The sequence below is a fragment of the Mustela nigripes genome, chromosome 14 (genome assembly GCF_022355385.1).
Source record: "Mustela nigripes isolate SB6536 chromosome 14, MUSNIG.SB6536, whole genome shotgun sequence".
Classification (NCBI taxonomy): Eukaryota; Metazoa; Chordata; class Mammalia; order Carnivora; family Mustelidae; genus Mustela; species Mustela nigripes.
The window spans coordinates 85,834,074-85,854,108 of NC_081570.1; the positions used below are offsets into that span (position 1 = coordinate 85,834,074).

General features: G+C 41.7%; 1 protein-coding gene across 5 annotated transcripts in view; it reads left to right on the forward strand.

Moving 5' to 3' along the window:
* CDC14A (cell division cycle 14A) overlaps positions 1 to 20,035 on the forward strand; it is a 174,543-nt gene that overhangs the window by 143,191 nt on the left and 11,317 nt on the right. Inside the window, exons 12-15 of one of the 5 annotated variants that reach the window (XM_059375514.1) lie at positions 4,923 to 5,038; positions 6,810 to 6,857; positions 8,891 to 9,013; positions 9,842 to 10,037. In XM_059375514.1, the coding sequence (XP_059231497.1) occupies positions 4,923 to 5,038; positions 6,810 to 6,857; positions 8,891 to 9,013; positions 9,842 to 10,037 (483 nt within the window). Of the gene's footprint in view, positions 1 to 3,878; positions 4,894 to 4,922; positions 5,039 to 6,809; positions 6,858 to 8,890; positions 9,014 to 9,703; positions 10,166 to 20,035 lie in introns of those variants that run through there. The other 4 variants (XM_059375511.1, XM_059375512.1, XM_059375513.1 and 1 more) reach the window with 4 other exon arrangements.

Here is a 20,035-nt window from a genome sequence, read left to right on the forward strand (position 1 = left end):
TTAATTCTGTCATTTAATTTAAATGTATTTTGAATAACATTGTAAAACTTTTTGTCAAGATTTTGAAGGCTGTTAATCCCCTACTGAGAATTTTATGGCTTATATGTCCTGTGCCTCTTAGTCCTAAAAATGCCTGAAGCTTCATACAAAAGTCACAGAAATAAAATAAAGGATGATACACTGAGATAAAAAAAAATTACGTGATTCCCCCCCTTCATTATTCCCTTCTTCCTCCTAATGCCCTTCATGCTATGCTTACGTTCCACAAATAAGGGAAACCATATGATAATTGTCTTTTTCTGGTGACAAACATAACATAATAAAAAAAGATGACATATACTTTAGTAGATTTCTTTAGACCAGTATTGTATGTCTGGATCTTTTCCCCTCCCCCTTCCATCCCCAGGTCCTGATTTAAGCGATCTCTCACACCTAATCCAGTCTGTCACCTGTCACCAGACCTCTGCAGGAGCCACTAAACTGTGTCCCCCCACACACACACACACAAAGAATTATCTTTCTCCTGTTCATTCTCCTTGCAGTCACCATGTAGAAGAAAATGTTTGCTACATATTCAAATTAGGGTATTGTATTTTTTTTTTTTTTAATGTAAAGAATGCTTAAAAATCAGTGTGAAAATGCCACATACACAAATAAAACAAAATGGGAATCCTCATGGCTGGTAAACACTTTCTTTTATTTCTACTTTCCAAGAAATTAAAGAAACACAAATCTAAATGACAAGATCCTGTTTCTGCCTCTCAGGTTGTGTGAGATTAAAGAATGTAGGCAATATTAGCAGGGATTTGGGGAATAAAAACTAAAGATTGCCAGTTGGAGATTGAAATGGAGGATCGGTTGAAGAAGCATGGCGGAAGACCGTACAATGCGTTTAGAGGTTCCACTTCTATGAATCCATCTTAAGACAGTGTGTAAAAGCCATAATATCATAGTACAGTTTTTAAAAGCCATATGTATAGAGGAAGATGTTTGTTGGAACTGTTTATAGTGATAAAAGACAGAGAATAGCCTGAACCAAAGGAAAATAAATGAAATTTGGTGGTATCTAGACAATGGAATTTTATGGAGCCACAAAGAATAATAATAGAGAGGTTTGGGGGGTTTCGGTTTTTTTAATTTATACTGAAATACTTCCAACAATATATCTTTCAGGTGAAAAAGTAAGTTATAGGGCAGCATATATGTAACTCAGCCTCTTTGTCAGGAAGAAGTATGTTGGGGGATGGTATGTATAACATGGGGAAAATCTGGAAGACTATATGCCAGAATGCTAATGGGCTTTGCTTTTTGATGGTAAATATGTTGGTGGTTTTAATATTTTTTACACTCTTATCTGTATTTTGTCATTACATAACAAGTATCATAGGGAAAAAATAAATATATATATTTATATATTATTTTATATATAAAATAAATATGTATTTTTTCCCTATGATACTTGTGTGTTTGTGTATATATATATTTTTTTTAATTTTTTTTTCCCCTTTAGAAAATACATGGTTTCCTTCTCCAGAGGTTGAGAGGAGCTGGGACTTAATAAGTAATGTTTTCTTTTTCTTTGAGAGCTAGGGTATTTAAGTAAACTCCTTAAGAGAAGGAGCTTAAGGGGTGCCTGGGTGGCTCAGTGGGTTAAGCCTCTGCCTTCGGCTCAGGTCATGATCTCAGGGTCCTGGGATCGAGCCCTGCATCAGGCTCTCTGCTCAGCGGGGAATCTGCTTCCCGCTCTCTCTCTGCCTGCCTCTCTGCCTACTTATGATCTCTGCCTGTCAAATAAATCTTAAAAAAAAAGAGAGAAGGAGCTAAAGTAGAAAATATATTAAATCTGGCTAGTTAGGGGTGTGGTTCTCTGTTGCAGTGTTTTCTACATTGGAAATGTATTATATTTAAAAGATTTTACCTTTCAGATGCATAATGAAGTGGGAGAGAAAATACTTGTAACTTGTAACATAACCATAATGTAAAACATACTATTTTTTTTGTTTAATTCTATATCTTGTTAAATTAGTATTTATTTTTTCCAAGTAATATGTGATCACACTTTTAGAAGTGTCAAAAATTACTGAATTCTAATAAAAAATATCCATCCCCTATCCCACCTTTCTATTCTCCTAGACCAACTCCCAAACCCACCCACAGAAGGGGGAACCTCTAAGCAAATGATACCGGCATTTTCACTACCCTATTTCTGCACATCAGTGTCTTGCTTATAATGCTATTTAAAACAGTTTATTGATTTTGGACATTTTTTGATTGCCTCCTGGTTGTGGTGGATGGGATTTTAGCTTCCCCCTCCCCTGAGATGTTACTCTCACTCCCCTGTGCTTCCCAGTACAGCTACATCATAATTTTGGGTTAAAACCAATAATATGTCATTATTACTGTGTGAGAATTGTTCACTCTTGAGGTTGGTAGTCTACTCTGTTTCCTTTGTTGAACCTCTCTTTGTTTTTCCCAGAGTTAATTACCTATTTTTGTGGTGTTTTATATTTATTTATTTATTTTTCATTTACATACAGTTGACACAGTGTTATATGAGTTCAGATGTGAGTTAATTGCCTTTTTATTTGCAGAGTTTTCTGTGTATTTTTTTTCCTTGGGGAAAAAATAAGGCTACTCCCTCCTCCCCCTAGTTATGCCAAGAAATTTTTAATTTTTACAAAATCTTGACACAGCAAAAAAAACTTTACCAAGTTCATTCTTTTCCCCAAGAGGCTTCTTCTTTCCAGCCTGGATTGGTTGTTCTCTAGCCTTACTCTACAGTTCCAAACTGAGCCCTTCTTTTCATACTCTGCAGTTAGAGTCCTAATTTTCCTGGATTTCCTCCTGTCTTCTTAACTTTTCCCTGACATACATCCTTTAATAGTTTTCTCAGAGAGATTGTGTGGGAGGTCAATTTCTGTGTATTTGTTCTACCTTTATGTCTATTGGGTTGAATTTGGGAATTTTAGGTTGAAGCTCACTTTTCCTTAGAATCTGAAGGTACTGGTGCCTGGGTGGCTCAGTCACTAAGCGTCTGCCTTGGTCTCCCATCATGATCCCAGGGTCCTGGGATCGAGCCCTGCATGGGGTAACCTGCTCAGCGGGAAGCCTGCTTCTCTCTCTCCCACTCCTCCTGCTTGTGTTCCCTCTCTCACTAGGTCTCTCTCGGTCTAATAAATATTAAATAAAATCTTAAAAAAAAAAAGAATTTTGAAGGCATTTCAGAGTTAGGAATACAAAGATCCTCCTGGTCGGAAGGACAAAGGAGCTTTCCTGGCTTTCCCACAAAGGTGCCCATTGGACAATGAACCTGACCAATAAGGGTGAGGATCCTGTCAGGTCATTCAAGAACCCAGTTCCATATTCTAAAGACTCCTACTGTGTGCCGGTCCTTCCGTCAGTTACAAGTAACTGGTAATAACACCCATGTTAATGGCTGGGTGAAGCTAAGCCCACCTCCTCAGGTGTGCCATCCTGCTAGCAAGCCTAGCTTTCAGGCCTGCCTTATTTCTATTCCTGCCGACTTCTTTGGGTGTAATGGATTTCTCCCCACTGGGGTTGTAAGGTCTGAGATAGTATAACCAATTCCTGAAGACTTTGTAGATGGGCAACTTATGACTTTAAGACAATCTTGTCTGACTTTAAGCTTCCATGAGCCTGTGACAGTTGAACAGGTGTTCTTTGCCAGCATGATCCTTCCTGTGACCTTGGCCTGCTTCACTCCATACTCATTCTTCAATACTCAATTAAAGGATTTCCTCCTCTAGGAAGCTTTCTTCTTCATTATTTCTTCTTTTGTTCCAGGTGTGTGCTTTGTATGTCTGTTTTGCTTTTTCAAGCTCCAACTTAAAGTAGTAAGGTGTGGTCTTTTTACCCAGGACATGCCTAGAGACCCCAGATGTAGCCATGCAACCCAACCTATGTGGCGGAGCGCAAAGAAGTGTTTTGAGTCAGGAATGGCTATCAGAAATGACTAGAATATGACAGGGAAGTATATTTCTGTATATCTTTTATCAATTAAAAGTTTTAGCTTTAAAGACGGGAGAAGACTTTTATGGCTGCAAGGAATTAGCAAATTCAAAGCATGTGAATTATTCAGGAGAGAAAGTGGGCAAAATAAAATCTTTACTGGTGCAGTGTTAGTGTACTATTGTATTTGGGGTCAAGAAGTCTGATTTTAAAATCATAGCTGTTATGAAGAGCTTTAGGGAGCTTGGGCAATATTCTTCTATGAGCACCTCCTTTTTTTCATCTTTATGGGCAACAGTGTCCTCCCTGCCCTGAGTTGCAAGAATGAAATGTGAGCTAGCATGTGAAGAGACCTTGTATGGTACTTCTATTTTTCAACCTATAAGACTTATTTCAGCAGGAAACACTTTCCCAATCTAGTAAGCTTTAACTCCTTCTGGAAAGGTCTTGAGTGCTTTTACTGGTGTTAATCGAGCCTAGTAAGTTGTTGTCTAGATATCCTAAATTGTTTTATCTTCCATTTTTGTAAATAAGTTATAACATTTGCAGTGACTGATCCTAGTTGTCTCTGGAAACATATTTGTAATGTATCTATTGAGTCAGCCTGTATCTGAGCTATATTCCAAAGCATGATTTTGTTTCCATGAGAGTCTCTTTGGCTGTGGTCCGTTGTAAGAAAGAGCTCCTTTTAAATTCTACCACATTCATACCCATGCTTTGATTTGAAGTTTAACCAGTATATTTAATTGATGAATAGTTGAACATTCTTTAGTATGTGTGTATATATGTGTGTGTGTGTGTGCGCACACACAGACATAATGCTGAATTCATAGTGTGTTAAAACTATTTAAGATAATCTATATGAAATACATGGTTTATAGTCTATTAAGAAATCTATGTAAAGCAAAATTTTTCATAATAACTTTTCTATGGAACATGCATTTTTTTTCCAGAGTAATTTAGAAGAGGATGAGGATGTGGAAATGAAAAACAGTATAACCCAGGGAGACAAACTACGTGCCTTAAAAAGTCAGAGGCAGCCACGCTCCTCACCATCCTGTGCATTTAGGTAGGATCCATTTTAAACTTTTAAGTTTGTATTGTGCCTCCATTTGTGGATAGAGCATTTACTCTTCTCTTTTGAATATCATTCTGCAAGAGCCATGTTTACCTCTTGTTTTCTGGTTTATTACTGTTTTGGGTAGTTTATTATCCGGTCACTGTTGGGAGCAGCTAAGCTTTAGAAGCTTACAGACAGCAGCTCCTGCAAACTCTCAGCCTCTGGAATCCCACCTTAAACTGCGGTGCCCTCAGGTGTCCCTGGGACTGTGCTCAAAATTCCGTTTGGAATTCTACTCTTCCCCCACGAGTGGGTGTCCTGTCTTACAGGTGTGCTGAGACTTTCGTTTTGAATCTAGAGAGGGCAGAAAAGTACTAAATGCCAAGCTTTGGTATATCCTTGCTCCTTAGCTTAATGTTCTGTATCTGAGAATTGAATAACCAGTTCTTACCTGTGTCTGTAAAGTTATAACCATCCTGAGTTTGAAGTCTAAAATTACGAATCAGAACCGATTGATGGAACCTGACTTGGGATCACACTATCTGGAACGTGCTCCTGGTTCAGATCAGTTAAAAAAGAAAGTCTTCAGGATCAATGTAGGTGCAGAAATCTGTGAATATCTTCTAGGTTCCTTACTGTAACATACGGGGTGGTGACAAGTTCACAAATGATTATAATGGGAAATGGCTACTTTTTAAGTGAGACACAGGCACAGCAAGAGGGGTGTTTTGCCAGCATGATAACGTGTCAAACAGCTTCACAGAGAGTTTAGTTTTCATGTGTTATCTGGGAGGATTAGAACCCAAGTCGAATTAGGTCTGAACTTTGAGTACTGGTTCCCTGACCTGAGGAAAGAAGGTTTATGCGGCCCAAATTCAAGGTGACCGTTTTCTATAGCAACAGGAGAAGATGGGATAGCAAGGCTGATGCTTAGTAGTAACCGCCAGCTGCCACAGAAAACTAAAGAGACTTATCATTCACTGAGCAGCTACTATGGTCAGGAGCCTTGGTAGGTGCTTAGTTTCAATATGAGGATTAACTGAGTTAATACAGAAGGTACGTATCATCATCCACATTTGGATTGGTTGCTTGAGCTTAGAGAGGTTCGATCCCTCCCCTGTGGGACGGAGTTGGAATGGAACTGCTAGTCATACCCAGTACTGTGCAGTGTGTGCTCTGCTTGCTGTGGGTACCATCGACGTCTGTGGAAGGTTCTTCAAGACCACTAATCTCTTTATTTGCCCTGTTTTCCCTTGAAACTCTTAAGAAATGGCTTTATGTTGCTTAATTAATTTCAAACAGATGTAGATTTTATTCTGAAGAAATCATAAGGGGCAGGGAGGGATAAATTGGCATATAACTTGACACATAAGTAGGCAAAAGAAGTAAGAGAATCTCCACTACACAAATTTTAGAAGGCGATTCCAATATGATTTTTCTAATTCTCTGAAATTTTTTTGGAATTGAGTTTTTCCTAACAGCATCATGGTTGAACTTTTTTTCATCATCATTGAACTTTTTTTTTTTTTTAACTACCTTCTGATTTAAAGCAATTTGCTGTAAATTAAATTCAAGATGAATCAAAATGACTGAAATGGGTTTCCTGCTGGTTCTGGGATTTGTTTTAGAAACGGGATGAGTACTGATATCCATTTGGGAGGTTTCCCCCTTTTACAAATTTAGTATTTTTACTGGTCTGACTCCACATGCTCTGCCTTTTGGTCTTTGATTCAATGTGTGAACCCATTGATGCATGAGCATTTGTCTTTGATTTCCGTAGGTTGGATGATATGAAAGGGCACCCAAGAGCAGTGTCCCAGCCTATCAGGTACTGTTACTGAGGTGAATTTCTAGTATCTTGTAAATAAGTGCTCACCTTTAGATACATTTCCCACCCCCAAAACTGGTGAAAATAAATTGTGTACAGCTTTTCACTTTTTAAGTCCCTTCCTTTCTGTTCTGGATTTTTATGCTACACCTTATTTTTAATGCTCACTGAGAAGGGGATTTTGGTTTTCCTGAGGTATCCGTAGGTGTGGCCACTGGTAGTGACATCAGTGCAGTCTGTACTTCCAGCACGTTCTGGGGTCTCTAAGAAGCTACGCTTGCGTGGCAAAGTGCCTTTCAATCCAGTGACCAAGTTTGCCTTGAGATTTTAACACTTCTGTTAGCCCTCTTCCCCCCTCATTTTACATGTGTTTGTTCTTTATTTTCTAGTCTTATTTCCTTCCCCGTCCTCCATCTGAAGGGGAAACATTAGTGTTTGTCTCTGGAAAAAATGCCCCCCAAACAGTCCTGGGGTGGTTTCAAGGCACCAGTGGTACCAGAGTGCTGTACATGCCTTGATGAGGGCTTGGACATGTTTGCCAAGACTGTTGATAAGATAGGGGTGGAAAGCTGATTCACCTCTCACCTCTGACTCTTATGCAGCCCAAGGTCTTAGGGTGGTTTTGTGTGGGCATTTCTGAGAGGGCTCAGACTTCTCCAGAAACTTGAGCTGTTTCCTTGTACCACTTTTCCCTTTCATGTTTTAGAGACAAAACATGTACTTAGAATGTTGTTTGGGGGAGAGGAGGATGAAGGAAAGAGTCTACAAGTAAGTAAGCTTTTCTAGAACAGATAGGAAAGCAAGGTCCAGGTGCGTTTAAACAGGTTTGGTATTAAAACCGTGACTGGACCCTGGCTGTCCAGGTTTGAGTCTCTTTTCCCTCAAACATTAATGAACATCCTCTCTGAGTCTGGCACTGGACTGAGACTGGCACTGGGAATAGAAATGAGAGACAGTCCTTTGCCCTCAGTGGAGCTGATAGCAAAGAAAAGAAATACCAATGAAATATGGCATGAGGGCTATGATTTACCTTGAGAATATATGATGAAACAGGATGCTTACCCTGCCTGGGAATTCAGTGCTTGCTCTATAGGGTACCAGCTGTTTTGACCAGCAAAGTATAAGCAATGGAACGAGGCAGATGGAGATGGAGGGGGAGTAAGGGAAGGAGGAGATGCTCTGGCAGCAAAAACAGCATATGCAGGCTGGACACAGGTGTGAGTGCTGTCCATTCAGCGAACTCAGAACAGTTTGTGTCGCTGGAGGAGAGATGTCTAGTGGGAAAGCGTGGAAAGAAGGGACCTGTTCATAAAGGCTAAGGCCAGATAGGAGGATTTCATAAGTACAGCCAAGGAGCTCAGGCTTTCTGGGCACCGAGGAAAGATTAAATGGTTTAAACAGCAGAGCGACATAATTAAATATTTTAGATTCTACCGGAGGCTCTTCAGAATTTGAATTTTAAGGAAGAAGATTACAAGATGTTGCTAGTAGCCAAGAAGATTACAAGATGTTGCTAGTAGCCACGAGAAAGAGTAGTGATGGCCTCAGCTAGGGCAGCTGCAGAGCGGAAAGAAGAAGACAGATTTAAAATATAAAGGAGTAGAATCTAAGGACGTGCAAAGAACGAACACCACCATCAAAGAAGGGATGACCAACAGGGCAAGATCCTGGTGATGGACAGGACTTTGGACCCTGGATTGGAATCCCAGCTCTGTCCCTTGCTCACTGAGTGACTTTGGATGAGGAGCTTTTCCTTTGTGGCTCTGTTTGCTCACTTGCAGAGTGAGGATTGCTGTCTCAGCTACCTCACAGGGCTGTTGTGAGGATGAGCCGATTACCATCTATAAGGTTCTCAGAAGAGAGCCTGACGCAGAGCAAGTGCTCCGTCAGCCTTGACTGCTGCTCCTGTCACTGTTATCGTGACCTGCTGCGATCTCTTTAATGTTACTAGTTTACCCTGTCCTAGGTGATTGCTAAATATTAAGATGACACAGCTTTTGTGTGACATTTTGCCCTTTTTTTTCTCCACAAAGATTGACTTCGTCCCCACAAGGATCTGCAACTACTTTGAAGACCTCGAAAGTGGCTTTGTCCCCTTCAGCGACAGCCAAGAGGATAAACAGAGGTTCTTTGTCCTCGGGTGCCAGTGTAAGAAGGTAATTTTTCTCTGCTTCTCAGATACTGGCGGGAAGTAGAGGGAGGCCATAGCACACAACGGGTTTGGCTAAAGTTTGTCAGAGGAGGGGATCATGGAGAAGAGGAGGAATCACAGACGGCTCTGTGACCCTCCGGGGCTTCTGTTCTGTCTCACATGGCGGGACAAGGCTGTGGAGGGAGAACCATGTGGTTTCCCTTTCTGTAGTGAAGCTCCAGCTTGCCTAACGCGATCAGGAGATTGGAGTTCCGTGGCACAGACTAATGCTATGTGGTATTGTCATTTCTCCTGCCATGGGCAGAGACATTAGAATGAGTACGTGTAAGTTAAATCTTACACTGAAGTCTACGTTTTGCTCTCCTGTTATATGGCCCTCTTCATTTACTCTCTACCTCAGGACGCATAGAACCCCCAGATGTTCTATCTCAACATATCCAGTCAGAGTGGTTACGCCAGCTTCTTGGGTCTTAATTAACTGCTTAGACAGGAAGTTAACCTGTGTAACTCACGGCCCCATACGATACCATCACCAAGAGCCATGAGGAAGCCATTTTGTCACCATGTGCATTGATCAGAACTGTCTGCATCCCATTCCCCTCATGTCCTAATTATGTGTTTTAGAAACATGAACTCCACATGAGTCTACATCGCTGTCTATGTCCCCCCTCCCCAACCTGTGTTTTCCATTCAGCTTTTCCATAAACTCCCGGCTAGCCAGTTCTCTAGGCAACTTGAATGCCGCAACACAGGAGCCAGAGAACAAAAAGGCCTCCTCGTCCTCTAAGGCGGGTTTCGTAGCCAGTCCACTCACCAACCTCTTGAACGGCAGCTCCCAGCCGCCTGCCAGAAATTACCCTGAGCTCAACAACAACCAGTACAGCAGAAGCAACAACAGCAGCGGGAGCACCCTGAGCAGCCAGCCGAGCCCCCACAGCGTCAAGACGGAGGAGCACCCCACTCTCCTCCGGCCCTCCTACACCGGCCTCTCTTCTTCCTCAGCGAGATTCCTGAGCCGTTCGATCCCCGTAAGTTCGCAGACACCACCTCTCGGTCCTCAGAACCCTGAGCGCAACTTTTGTGCCTTGCCTTCCCAGCCAAGGCTGCCACCCAAGAAATTTAACAGCGCCAAGGAAGCCTTCTGAGCGATGCCTTCCCTCTGTGCTGTGAAACTGTCTATGCACGTCCATTCTGCTGGCTCCTCTTCAAGTAAATGCCAAGTTTCAACTGGGGTTTCTTCCTTCCTTTCTTTTGGTCCTCCTCCTCCCACTCCTTTTTAGGTGATCTCTCTTCCAAGGGAAACAGCTTTCATTCCCTTTGTCGTGGACACTGTTGACTCAGGTTACTTTTCGGTGAAGTTTGCGATTCACTCAGGGTCGCTGGTGCCAAGCCAGGAGCTGGTTCATTCGATAGAAGGTCTTAGCTTTGGTTGTGGTGGTGGTAGGAATCATCGCTTTTCCCCATCATGTTAATGAATGAATTTCGGAGTATTTAAATGTGGAAGGTGCTGAGCGAATAGGACCTTTCTCAGAACTAACCATTAGGTCCCTGAATAAGTCACCTCCTGCAGGGGACTGACCCTGCAGAATTAACAAAATGGCAAATGGAAGGTGTTGATAAGGAAGGATCAAAAGTCGGTATCTGGGATGTAGGGGAGGGGAAGGCAGAGTATCAGGAAGATGTTTAGAATTAGCCATCACTCTTCCAGAGACAGGATGAAAGATCGCCAAACACATTCTCCCCATGAGCTCAGGATATAGGTTACCAAGCCCCCTCCCCCCTTTTAACCAGAAATCCCTGTTTGGGTCAAATCTGTTGCTTCACCCCATGCTGTGAATCACTTCAGTCACATATTTTGATTGCCTCAAAGGGAATGGAGATCTATGAGAATGTGAGCTTTGAGTTGAGAGAATAAGGACAGAATGGGAAAGAGAAATCAATCTCAGAGATCAAAGAAATGTGAATCGGAATGATTCCAGTCCGGGCGTAAGGCAGCTCCAGAGTCCTGGGAGGGCTGGGACCCAGACTCCTTCATGCCCACTGTTCTTCAAACATGTCCTCAGCCATTGTCCAGGAAGAGGCTGATTTCTGCAGGGGAGCGGGGGGAAGGCAGTGTGCCTTTCTTGGGGAACAGAGCCCCATGGGAATAGTTAAACGAGACCCACTTTTCTTAGATGGTGGTTTAGGGACCACCTTTCCTAACTCGAGGACGCAGTGCATGTGTGTGTTGGTTGGACACATTACAACTCACATCCCTACCTCAGCCTCTCTTCAGAGGTTTTTTTCCCCTCTTCTGTGCACACGCAGTCCATCCTGGCACGTACAATTGACCCTTGAGCAACACAGGCTTGTACTGCAAGGGTTAACTTATTCACGGATTTCTTTCAATAAATATGGTACAGTATGTTTTCTCTTTCTTATGATTTTCCAAATAACATTTCCTTTTCTCTAGTTTACTTTATTGTAAGAATACAGTATATAATACATATATTAATTGTTAATGTTCTTGCTAAGGCTTGTCAACAGTAGGCTATTGCTAATTAAGTTTTAGGGGAATCAAAAGTTTTGAGGGTGCAGATTTTTTTTTTTTAAGATTTTATTTATTTTTCAGAGAGAGAGAGGGGGAGAGAGCGAGCACAGGCACACAGAATGGCAGGCAGAGGCAGAGGGAGAAGCAGGCTCCCTGCTGAGCAAGGAGCCCGATGTGGGACTCGATCCCAGGACGCTGGAATCATGACCTGAGCCGAAGGCAGCTGCTTAACCAACTGAGCCACCCAGGCGTCCCGAGGGTGCAGATTTTTGACCGGGTTGGAGCCAGCACCCCAACCCATGCATTGTTCAAGAGTCAACTGTATAATTTTCCCCATAAGATTTTATTTCCCATGATATTTTTCAACATTATTTTAGATTCCTGTGTAGATCAGGGCCCCAAGCAACTGCCAGCCCACTCTACCCCTTAATTTGCCTCTGATCCCACTCTATGATGGGTATAGGTATATCAGTAAAGTTTAATCTTAGTAATTCGGGGGTTCGATGGAAAATTATAGGTATTTCCCTTTTCACAACAAGGTTTACAAATCATGTGCTTCCCAGCTGGAGTTGAATTGTCAGCATTTTTGTATGCTGATTGTGGGTCAGCCTCATTTTTAGACCAGAGTACAGATCTGTTCATTTTCAGAAACAGTGTTACACATACGGATATGTAGGTAATTACATACATATCTTGCTGATTTCGTGGCTAAAGAGTTAGGGAAATCTACATTTGCAGCTGAATACTGAAAGCATCAGGAGCTTGACAACAAATAACGTTCTACTTTTTCTTGGATCTCAGTTTTTCTCTTGGCTGTTTGAAGTATGGGGATACATCTCTGGGTGAATGTTCATCTCCCCACCTCCCATATTTGTATAATTTAGTTTTTGGTGTCATTCCATATTTTATTATTTGTCTTCACCTCTCCTCCTCCTCCCCATCCCTCTCCTGGCCTGAACAGAATGATTTTCCAATAATTAAATTTAAAGTAATAGTCTGTGTGGGCAGCTGCTGCTGTTCCCCTCTTCTGCCTCTTAAATTTGTCATCTTATTGTAAAGAGAAGCATTTATAAATAGAATTGCCAGCATGACAACATTTTCCTCCTTCTTACCCTCCCGGGAAGTAAGAAGTAGCAGGTCTCTTAGAGCTGACTTTTTGCTCCTTTATCTTTGCCTAAAAAACCTCTGTGGGAGGGAAGGCTCCCAAGTCCTACCCTGCTAGCTTGCTGGTAGAAAGTCTAAATTCAGATGGAAATTCCCATGTTATGTGGAATAAAGCAGGAGGTGGTGAATTGTTTCCCTTTATCGGTCCAATACAGCTTTTCTCACTGTGGGTTTCTTGCCTAAAGAAGGTGGTCCTTCTCTCCAGGGCTTCCTAAGCTGTGGGGCATGTGGCCCCTGAAGAGCAAGGAATAAATCACTCAACAGAAATGTTTTCAAATCCTTGGGTAGGAAAGGAAGTCTGTATGGCAATATCCTCCCAGCACCTTTAAGAAAGACCCAGAAACTCCTAGGGGATGAGGGTGACGTGTGTTTAGAGGGAGTCTAATATTTTAGAAGCTGCAATTAGCATCTCTTGAAAGCTGCAATTGCTCTCTCACTTTATGCGGCAGTTCAGCCCCCAGAAAAATGTAAAAATGATTTCCTTGTTCTGTCATTAAATGCTTTAACACAGAAAACAAGAGCAAATGTTAAGGAATTCTTCTGGTGGTGACAGAAAGCTGAGAAACCATCTGATTTTATTTTTATTTATTTGGCCTCTTCTGTGAGCCTCAAGGTTTATACTGCCCAGGGCAATGCACAAGGTTTCATATTTATTAACCTACTCACTGTTAAAAAAAAAAAAAATCAGTTTTCCCTCCCTGACATTCAGAGGAGTTTTCAAATGCTTAAGGAATGAGGGACGTGTGACTATGGTGTGGGTGGGGTGGAAGTATTTTATTAAATTAAAATTACTTGCAGTATCTGTCTTGAATATTTGCTCTGTTTTATTTTTAAGAGACTTACTGCTGAATTGCTGTTCATCTCCGCTGTCCTTACCTGACCCCTGGAGTCTGGGTTAGGTCATGATCCCTTCTCCATAAGCTCTTCTATACCCTACCTTGGTCTAAATCAATACTCTCCTCGCTCTGCATTTTAACCATCTGTTCATTTCTCTGTATCCCCCACTAAGACTGTAAGCTCTGTGCGGGCAGGGACTGTGCCTCTGTTTTCTATGCCATAGTTGTATGCTCTGTACCTAGCATACAGTAGGCACTCGTTAAGTATTTCTTGAATGAGTGGTTGGGTGTTTACATGAGTCAATGTGTTAAGAATTATTGCCTCCATTTTAAAGATTAAGAACTTAAGGGTTTGAGAGGTAAAATATTTTGTCCTAGGCCTGACTGTACCATGAATATGCAGAGGCATAATTTGCACCTAGGTCAGTTTGACTCCAAAAAGCACATTCTTTTTGATGACATTATGTCACACATATACTGTGGCAGGTGTTTAAAAGACAGGGTTAGCTAAAGGATATCTCATTGTTTCAGGAGAGGTTAAGTAAAGATGTGGAGAAAGGGTAACACTTTAGTTGGGTTTTGGAGGATGAATAGGAGCCTGCTGGAAATCTAGTGATGAAAATAGGAAGAGGAGAAATGGTCACTGCAGGCAACATTGCAGTCTATAAGACCAGAACTGCAGCCTTGTACTATAGTTAGACTCTAAGCTTCTGAAGACAGGTAGACATGGGTTCAAATTTTCTCTCTTGCCATGTCTTATAGTGAATATTTTGGTAGGTTATTTAACCTTGCTGAGCCTCAGTAAAGTGAATAATGGGAATGAAAATAAACAGGGGCATATCTAGGTTTTGTGCACCCTGAAGTTTATACAATTTGGTGGGACCTATGTAAGACAAAGAAGACAAGTAATTTTTGTGAAATTTACACAACATAAGGCTGTGTGCTTGGAAAGGAGTTTGTGTGACAGTGGGGCCTTGAAGGGTATAGGGTAGTGATCACAAGATCTTTGTAATAGGGTGGTTGATTATTAGCTGAGGAGGTAAATCATATGCAGTAGTTTACCCAGTTGCTTACAGATGGTGCTCAATTCTTGCTAGCTATTATTGTTTTAAGAGCAGTGAGTGTTCCAATGTAAAAAGTCAGGGGAGATCACCTGTAGATGAGGCCGGAAAGTTAAGCTGAAGCCAAACCGGGAAGTAAAGCATGAGGTGTCGTAATCTTGTCAGCAGAGTGACTTGATCAGATCTGATCTGATGAAGACAATTCTGGCAGTTGTGTGCAGGACAGCTCTTGGTGGAAACCCTCAAGGCAGGGAGACTGGTTTGAGCCCTGTGTCTGCTGTCCTCCGTCCCTGCTCAGCAGGTGTCCTTGGGTAAATGCTGTGCTTGGTCAATAATTATTGCATGTTTTATTTACTATACACAATAGTATTGATGCTATTAAATAATCGTATATGACCAACAGATCTACCACATTTTATAATTAATTTTTAAATGATGTATTTATCTTTGTAAATGAGAACTTAACTACCCAGAGGAAAATTGTGGTCCTTCGTAAACATCTTTTTTATAGATGTTTTTTCTAGATCTTTTTTTATACAGCGAGCTTTTTGAGGAGTTGTAAAATAATGTGCTTTGCTATAAAATATATATACATACAGATGTTTGTATATGTAGAGTCAGGTTGGTTATGAAGAACTTTTAATCACTTTGGTGTCACAGGGTCACATTAAGCTTTGCTGTATGGAGTGGCCTTTTGGAATAAGCTTTTGTTGTATTGATGGGTAGGGTATATAAGTATAAATAAGCTGTTCTGTGATAAGGTTCTTCTGAAAGCTGCTCTGGGCATCACCTATTAAAACTTTTTGTGATTTTACTACTGTTCCTCAGCAGTAGCTTCTACGAAGCTTTGCTACTCACTCGTACATACTGGTCTTCGGACGTTTCCAGAGACGTTCTCACGGCAATGTTGCAGGTGATGTCGATGAGGCCATTCACTGTCTCTCAGAATTTCCCCCACTTTCCTTTATTCTGCTGCTTTCTCATCTTTGTTGTTTTTGGGTTAGCCTCATGGCTGATCTTCCTAACTCAGTCTCTCCATTAATTCGTACTGTAAGTAGGGGCCCAGGCTCTTTGTGTCAAGGGCCCGATAGTGTTTTGGGCTTTGTGTCCCAACTCTTCAACTCGATACCTAAACAGATGGTGTGGTTGTGTCTTAATGAAGTTTGATTCACAAAAATAGGGGGTGGGCTGGATTCGGCCCCTAATCTATAGTTCTCCAAGCCCACTTTAAAACACTGTCAGGTAAGAAAGAACTGATCTCATCGTTATACTCACCTGTTCAAAAGTGACCAGGAGGGGTGCCTGGATGGCTCTGTGGGTTAAAGCCTCTGCCTTCAGCTCAGGTCCTCTGCCTTCAGCTCCTGATCTCTGCTCAGCAGGGAGCCTCTTTCCTCCTCTCTCTCTCTGCCTGCCTCTCTGCCTACTTGTGATCTCTGCCTGTCAAATAAATAAATAAATAAATAAATAAATAAATAAATAAATAAATCTTTTTTTTTTTTAAGTGACCAGGACTCCCAGTGCTGGAACAGTAATCCTGAATTCCTTTGCTGAGCTTCCAGGCCTTTTTCCCTCAGGTCCCCTTCTCATATCTCTGTACCTTATTTACCTGCTTATCCCTGAGTGGGATCCCTTGGCCTCTTTCCCCACTAGGTTCTCATTATTGCCCACCTCTTGGCCTTTGGAAAACCCTTTCTTGAAACCAACCCCCCCCTTCATGCCCTCTTCACCAGTTTCTCATTCTTAAAGAGATAAGCTACCTTCTACCTACTCTCTGAAGCCTTCCTCTGCAAACCGGCCCCACCCGACGTTTTCCTTTTTAACTAACCTTTCTCTCGGTCCTGCCCGTGATGCATATTTAGGACTTCATCAGCAGGTGCTCTTTTTATAACATACCTGAGCCTCTGTGTCAGTTAACCTGTTGTCCAGATATATGAGGCTTGTCTCCAACTTTTAGACTTTCTTTGAGTGTCAGTATACAAAATTTCATAAAGTTCTTCTATAGGGTATGGGTTTCTAACATACTGCTAGACACGGGAAGGAATTAAAAACAGTTCCTTTGGTTTGCATTTGAAAGGACAATTGAAGTGAACTATTGTGTGCGTACTTACTGTTTGACCCTGGCGTTCTCCTTATGCTGAAACTTTCATGAATGCCGTTCCCTGAGTGAGAGGGAGCAGCCGTGTTTGTACTCCGCCGGTTAATCTGCTCTCTGTGGATGAGTTCCCCATCACAAACTTATTTATTTTTTGGAAATCATAAGGCGACTTGAATTTTTGCCTCCAATATTACTTTTGTCCCTTTACATTTATTTGTTGGTTATCGCGCTTCTTTTTTATTGACATGGACACATGGGCACACAGGGTTACATTACATTCAGGTGTGCAACAGTGATTCGACATCTCTCTGCATTCTGCCGTTCTCACCACGAGTGTAGCTCCCATCTGTCATCATACGATGCTATGATAATGCCATCAATTATACTCCTATGCTGTACTTTTCATCCCTGTGACTTACTCGTTCTATAACTGGAAGCCTGCATCTCCCACTCCCCTTCTCCCATTTTGTCTGTCCCTCACCTACGTCTACTCTGGTAGGGAGTAGTTTGTTCTCTGTGTTCTCTGTCTCAGATTTCACCAGGGCCAGACCAGCGCTGGTAGCCTGTGAGTAGGTTAAGTTCTTCTGTGTTCTGGCATGAGTCAGAAAATATATATAAATATAAATATAAATATAAATATAAATATAAATATAAATATATATATTTACTTATATAAGGAATTAGTGATTCTTAGAGTAGGACTTGGAATAAGATCAAAATACTAGATCCAGCCCAGTAAAACGCCCAGTTTGGAGGAAATCTGAGTGATTGGCATGTGCATGAGAGCTTGCTTCATTTTTACTTTGGACTAATGTTTGTGTGACGGTGAGGAGCTACTTATTGATTGTTTGAACATTCGTTCCCAATAAAATTCTTCTACTTTCCAATGGGATGTTAATAGCTTTTCTGGATTTAACCTTCATGTCTTTCCTCTCTGCCTGTTCCCCACTCTACAAACTGTCATCCAGTTGTGATTTTAATTTTTTAATTTTTTTTTGAAGTTTTTTTATTTATTGGACAGAGAGAGATCACAAGTAGGGAGAGAGGCAGGCAAGTTGGCGGGGAGGGGAAGCAGGCTCCCTGCTGAGGACCCTGAGATCGTGACCTGAGCCGAAGGCAGAGGCTTTAACCCACTGAGCCACCCAGGCGCCCCCCCAGTTGTGATTTTAAATATGATCTTGAATCACAAATCTTAAAGATTAAATATTACATTTAATACTAAGGATCAGTACCAGCTTTCTAAGCTGTATAAACATTTAAGTTGCTGTGTTTTTCCCCTCTTCTCTGTGTTGTGGCATTACCTTAAATGTGATGGAATTTTCAGCTAAAGGATGTTACTAATACCGAGAACATGAGCTCCGTCTTTGAACTGCATCTTTGTCCTTTATTCGGCATTGATATTCTTTTGTTCCAAGGAGACTGAGATTGTTACTTGACAAAGCATCAAATTGTTTGAGGTCAGCATGGTTCAGATGGTGCCTTTAACTCTGCATATAAACTGTTAGGTACACACCGTGTTTGCAGATACAGCTAAGGATCTTTTCAGTTTCCAGGGTTAAACCGTGGTTTACATTAATTTGCTGTACAAAGCCAGTCAGCTGTGTTTGACTCTCCATTTGAGAGGACTCTTTCAAATACAGAACTTTAATATCAAATACATTAGAATTAGTGCCTTCGTTGTTCAACTTAATTTGACACTTTTTTTAGGCGATACCAAAAACACTGCTAAGTCAATAGAAAAGAGTCATTCTAATCTTGCTTTAATTGTTAATTTGGCCAGGAGCAGAGAGATTTTTATATATGTATAAAGACTTGTCCAATTAAAAAAATTATCTACTATATATATGTTTACCATAAGTACAGTATTTTTTTTAATGGAGGAACGTGAAAGACATATAAACCATTGCCTCCCACTAGGTGGAAAGCTCCATGAGGGCATCTTCTGGCCTAACTGATCGTCTGCCCTCATTTTTCTGGTCCCTTCTATCTGGCTTTGTAGAATTGCCAGAATCTGCTTAAAATACCAGTTTCCTAATGTCCTTTGCTTAAAAAGCTTCTTTGGTTGAAGAACAAAACCAATTTTTCTGAGATTTGTCTCTTTCCTCCTGAAGTTCTACAGTTTCACCATAATATACCTAGATACAGACTCAGTATAGTTTCTATTTTGGAGCCTCAGTGTCTGCTTTCAATCTCAGGGCCGCTGGCTTGTTCAGTAATGGAAAGTCCTGAGGCGTTTTCTTCTTGGACATTGTCTGCCTTTCCCCTACTTCTCCTTTTGTGACACCCCCTAGACTTATGTTCAGTCTGTCCTCAGCATTTCTTACCTTCTGCTTTACATTTTTTAAATTCAGTTGCTCTGGTTGTGTTCTGATTGGATTCCTCCTGCGCTTTCCCAAACCATTAATTCTCCTTTAACTGTGTCCATTCTGGAAGGTATCCCCAACCTACTGACCTTTTGGTTTCAACGGCTCTGTCTTTTATTTCCAGCATTTCTATCCATTCTTTAGGACAGCCGTCTGTTTTTCTTTGGGCCTGCCTAATTTTATTTTGTAACTTCTCATCCTTTTTATGGGTATGCTTCATGTTTTCACCTTGAGGATCTCAGATGCCAGGCCATCATGAGATGGTTTCCTTATTTGCATTTTAGCAATATGTGAGCTTTCCTCTCCTGGCTGGAGGCTCTGCTAGTTCTCTTGGTGTTCATGTTCCTTGTGTCATGCATTTAGAATTTAGAATTTTAGAATTCATTTGCAGGTTTACACTGGATAGGAGTTTTTGCTTCTCTCCCCTCTCTCTGTGATTTCCCTTCCTCACCCACTGGCTTTCTTCTTGGTTCCCCTTGACCCGCCCCCTCTCCCCCCAAGCCCGCGTCTTTGAGTCTAGAAACAGAGCTCAGGACCCAGGCTCTGTCCCTTGCTGAGCTCAGCAGGCTTCTTGAAGCAGGGATGCAGCTCTGCATAAACCCTGGCCCCAGGGCAATTAGATGCCTCTTCTCCAGCCCCCTTCCCAGGTGGGAGAGCCTGATTCCAGCCCCAGTTTCAGTCCTGGGGCCTGGGGCCTGTAAACCCTCAGGAATGGAACACAAGGCCACCACTCCTCCGTAGCCAGTGACCTACCGCCGTGACTTGATTTTTTTGTGGGCCGTAAAAAAGCTGACCATATTTTTGCACCCTGCGGTTTTTTTTTGAACATTCGTTCCCAATAAAAATTTTTTTTTTTAAATTTTATTTATTTAGGCAGGAGGGAGAGGAAGAGAGAATCTGAAGCGCTGAGTGCAGAGCCTGACTCGGGGCTTGATCTCGTGATCTGAGCCGAAACTGAGGGGTCAGCCGCTTAACCG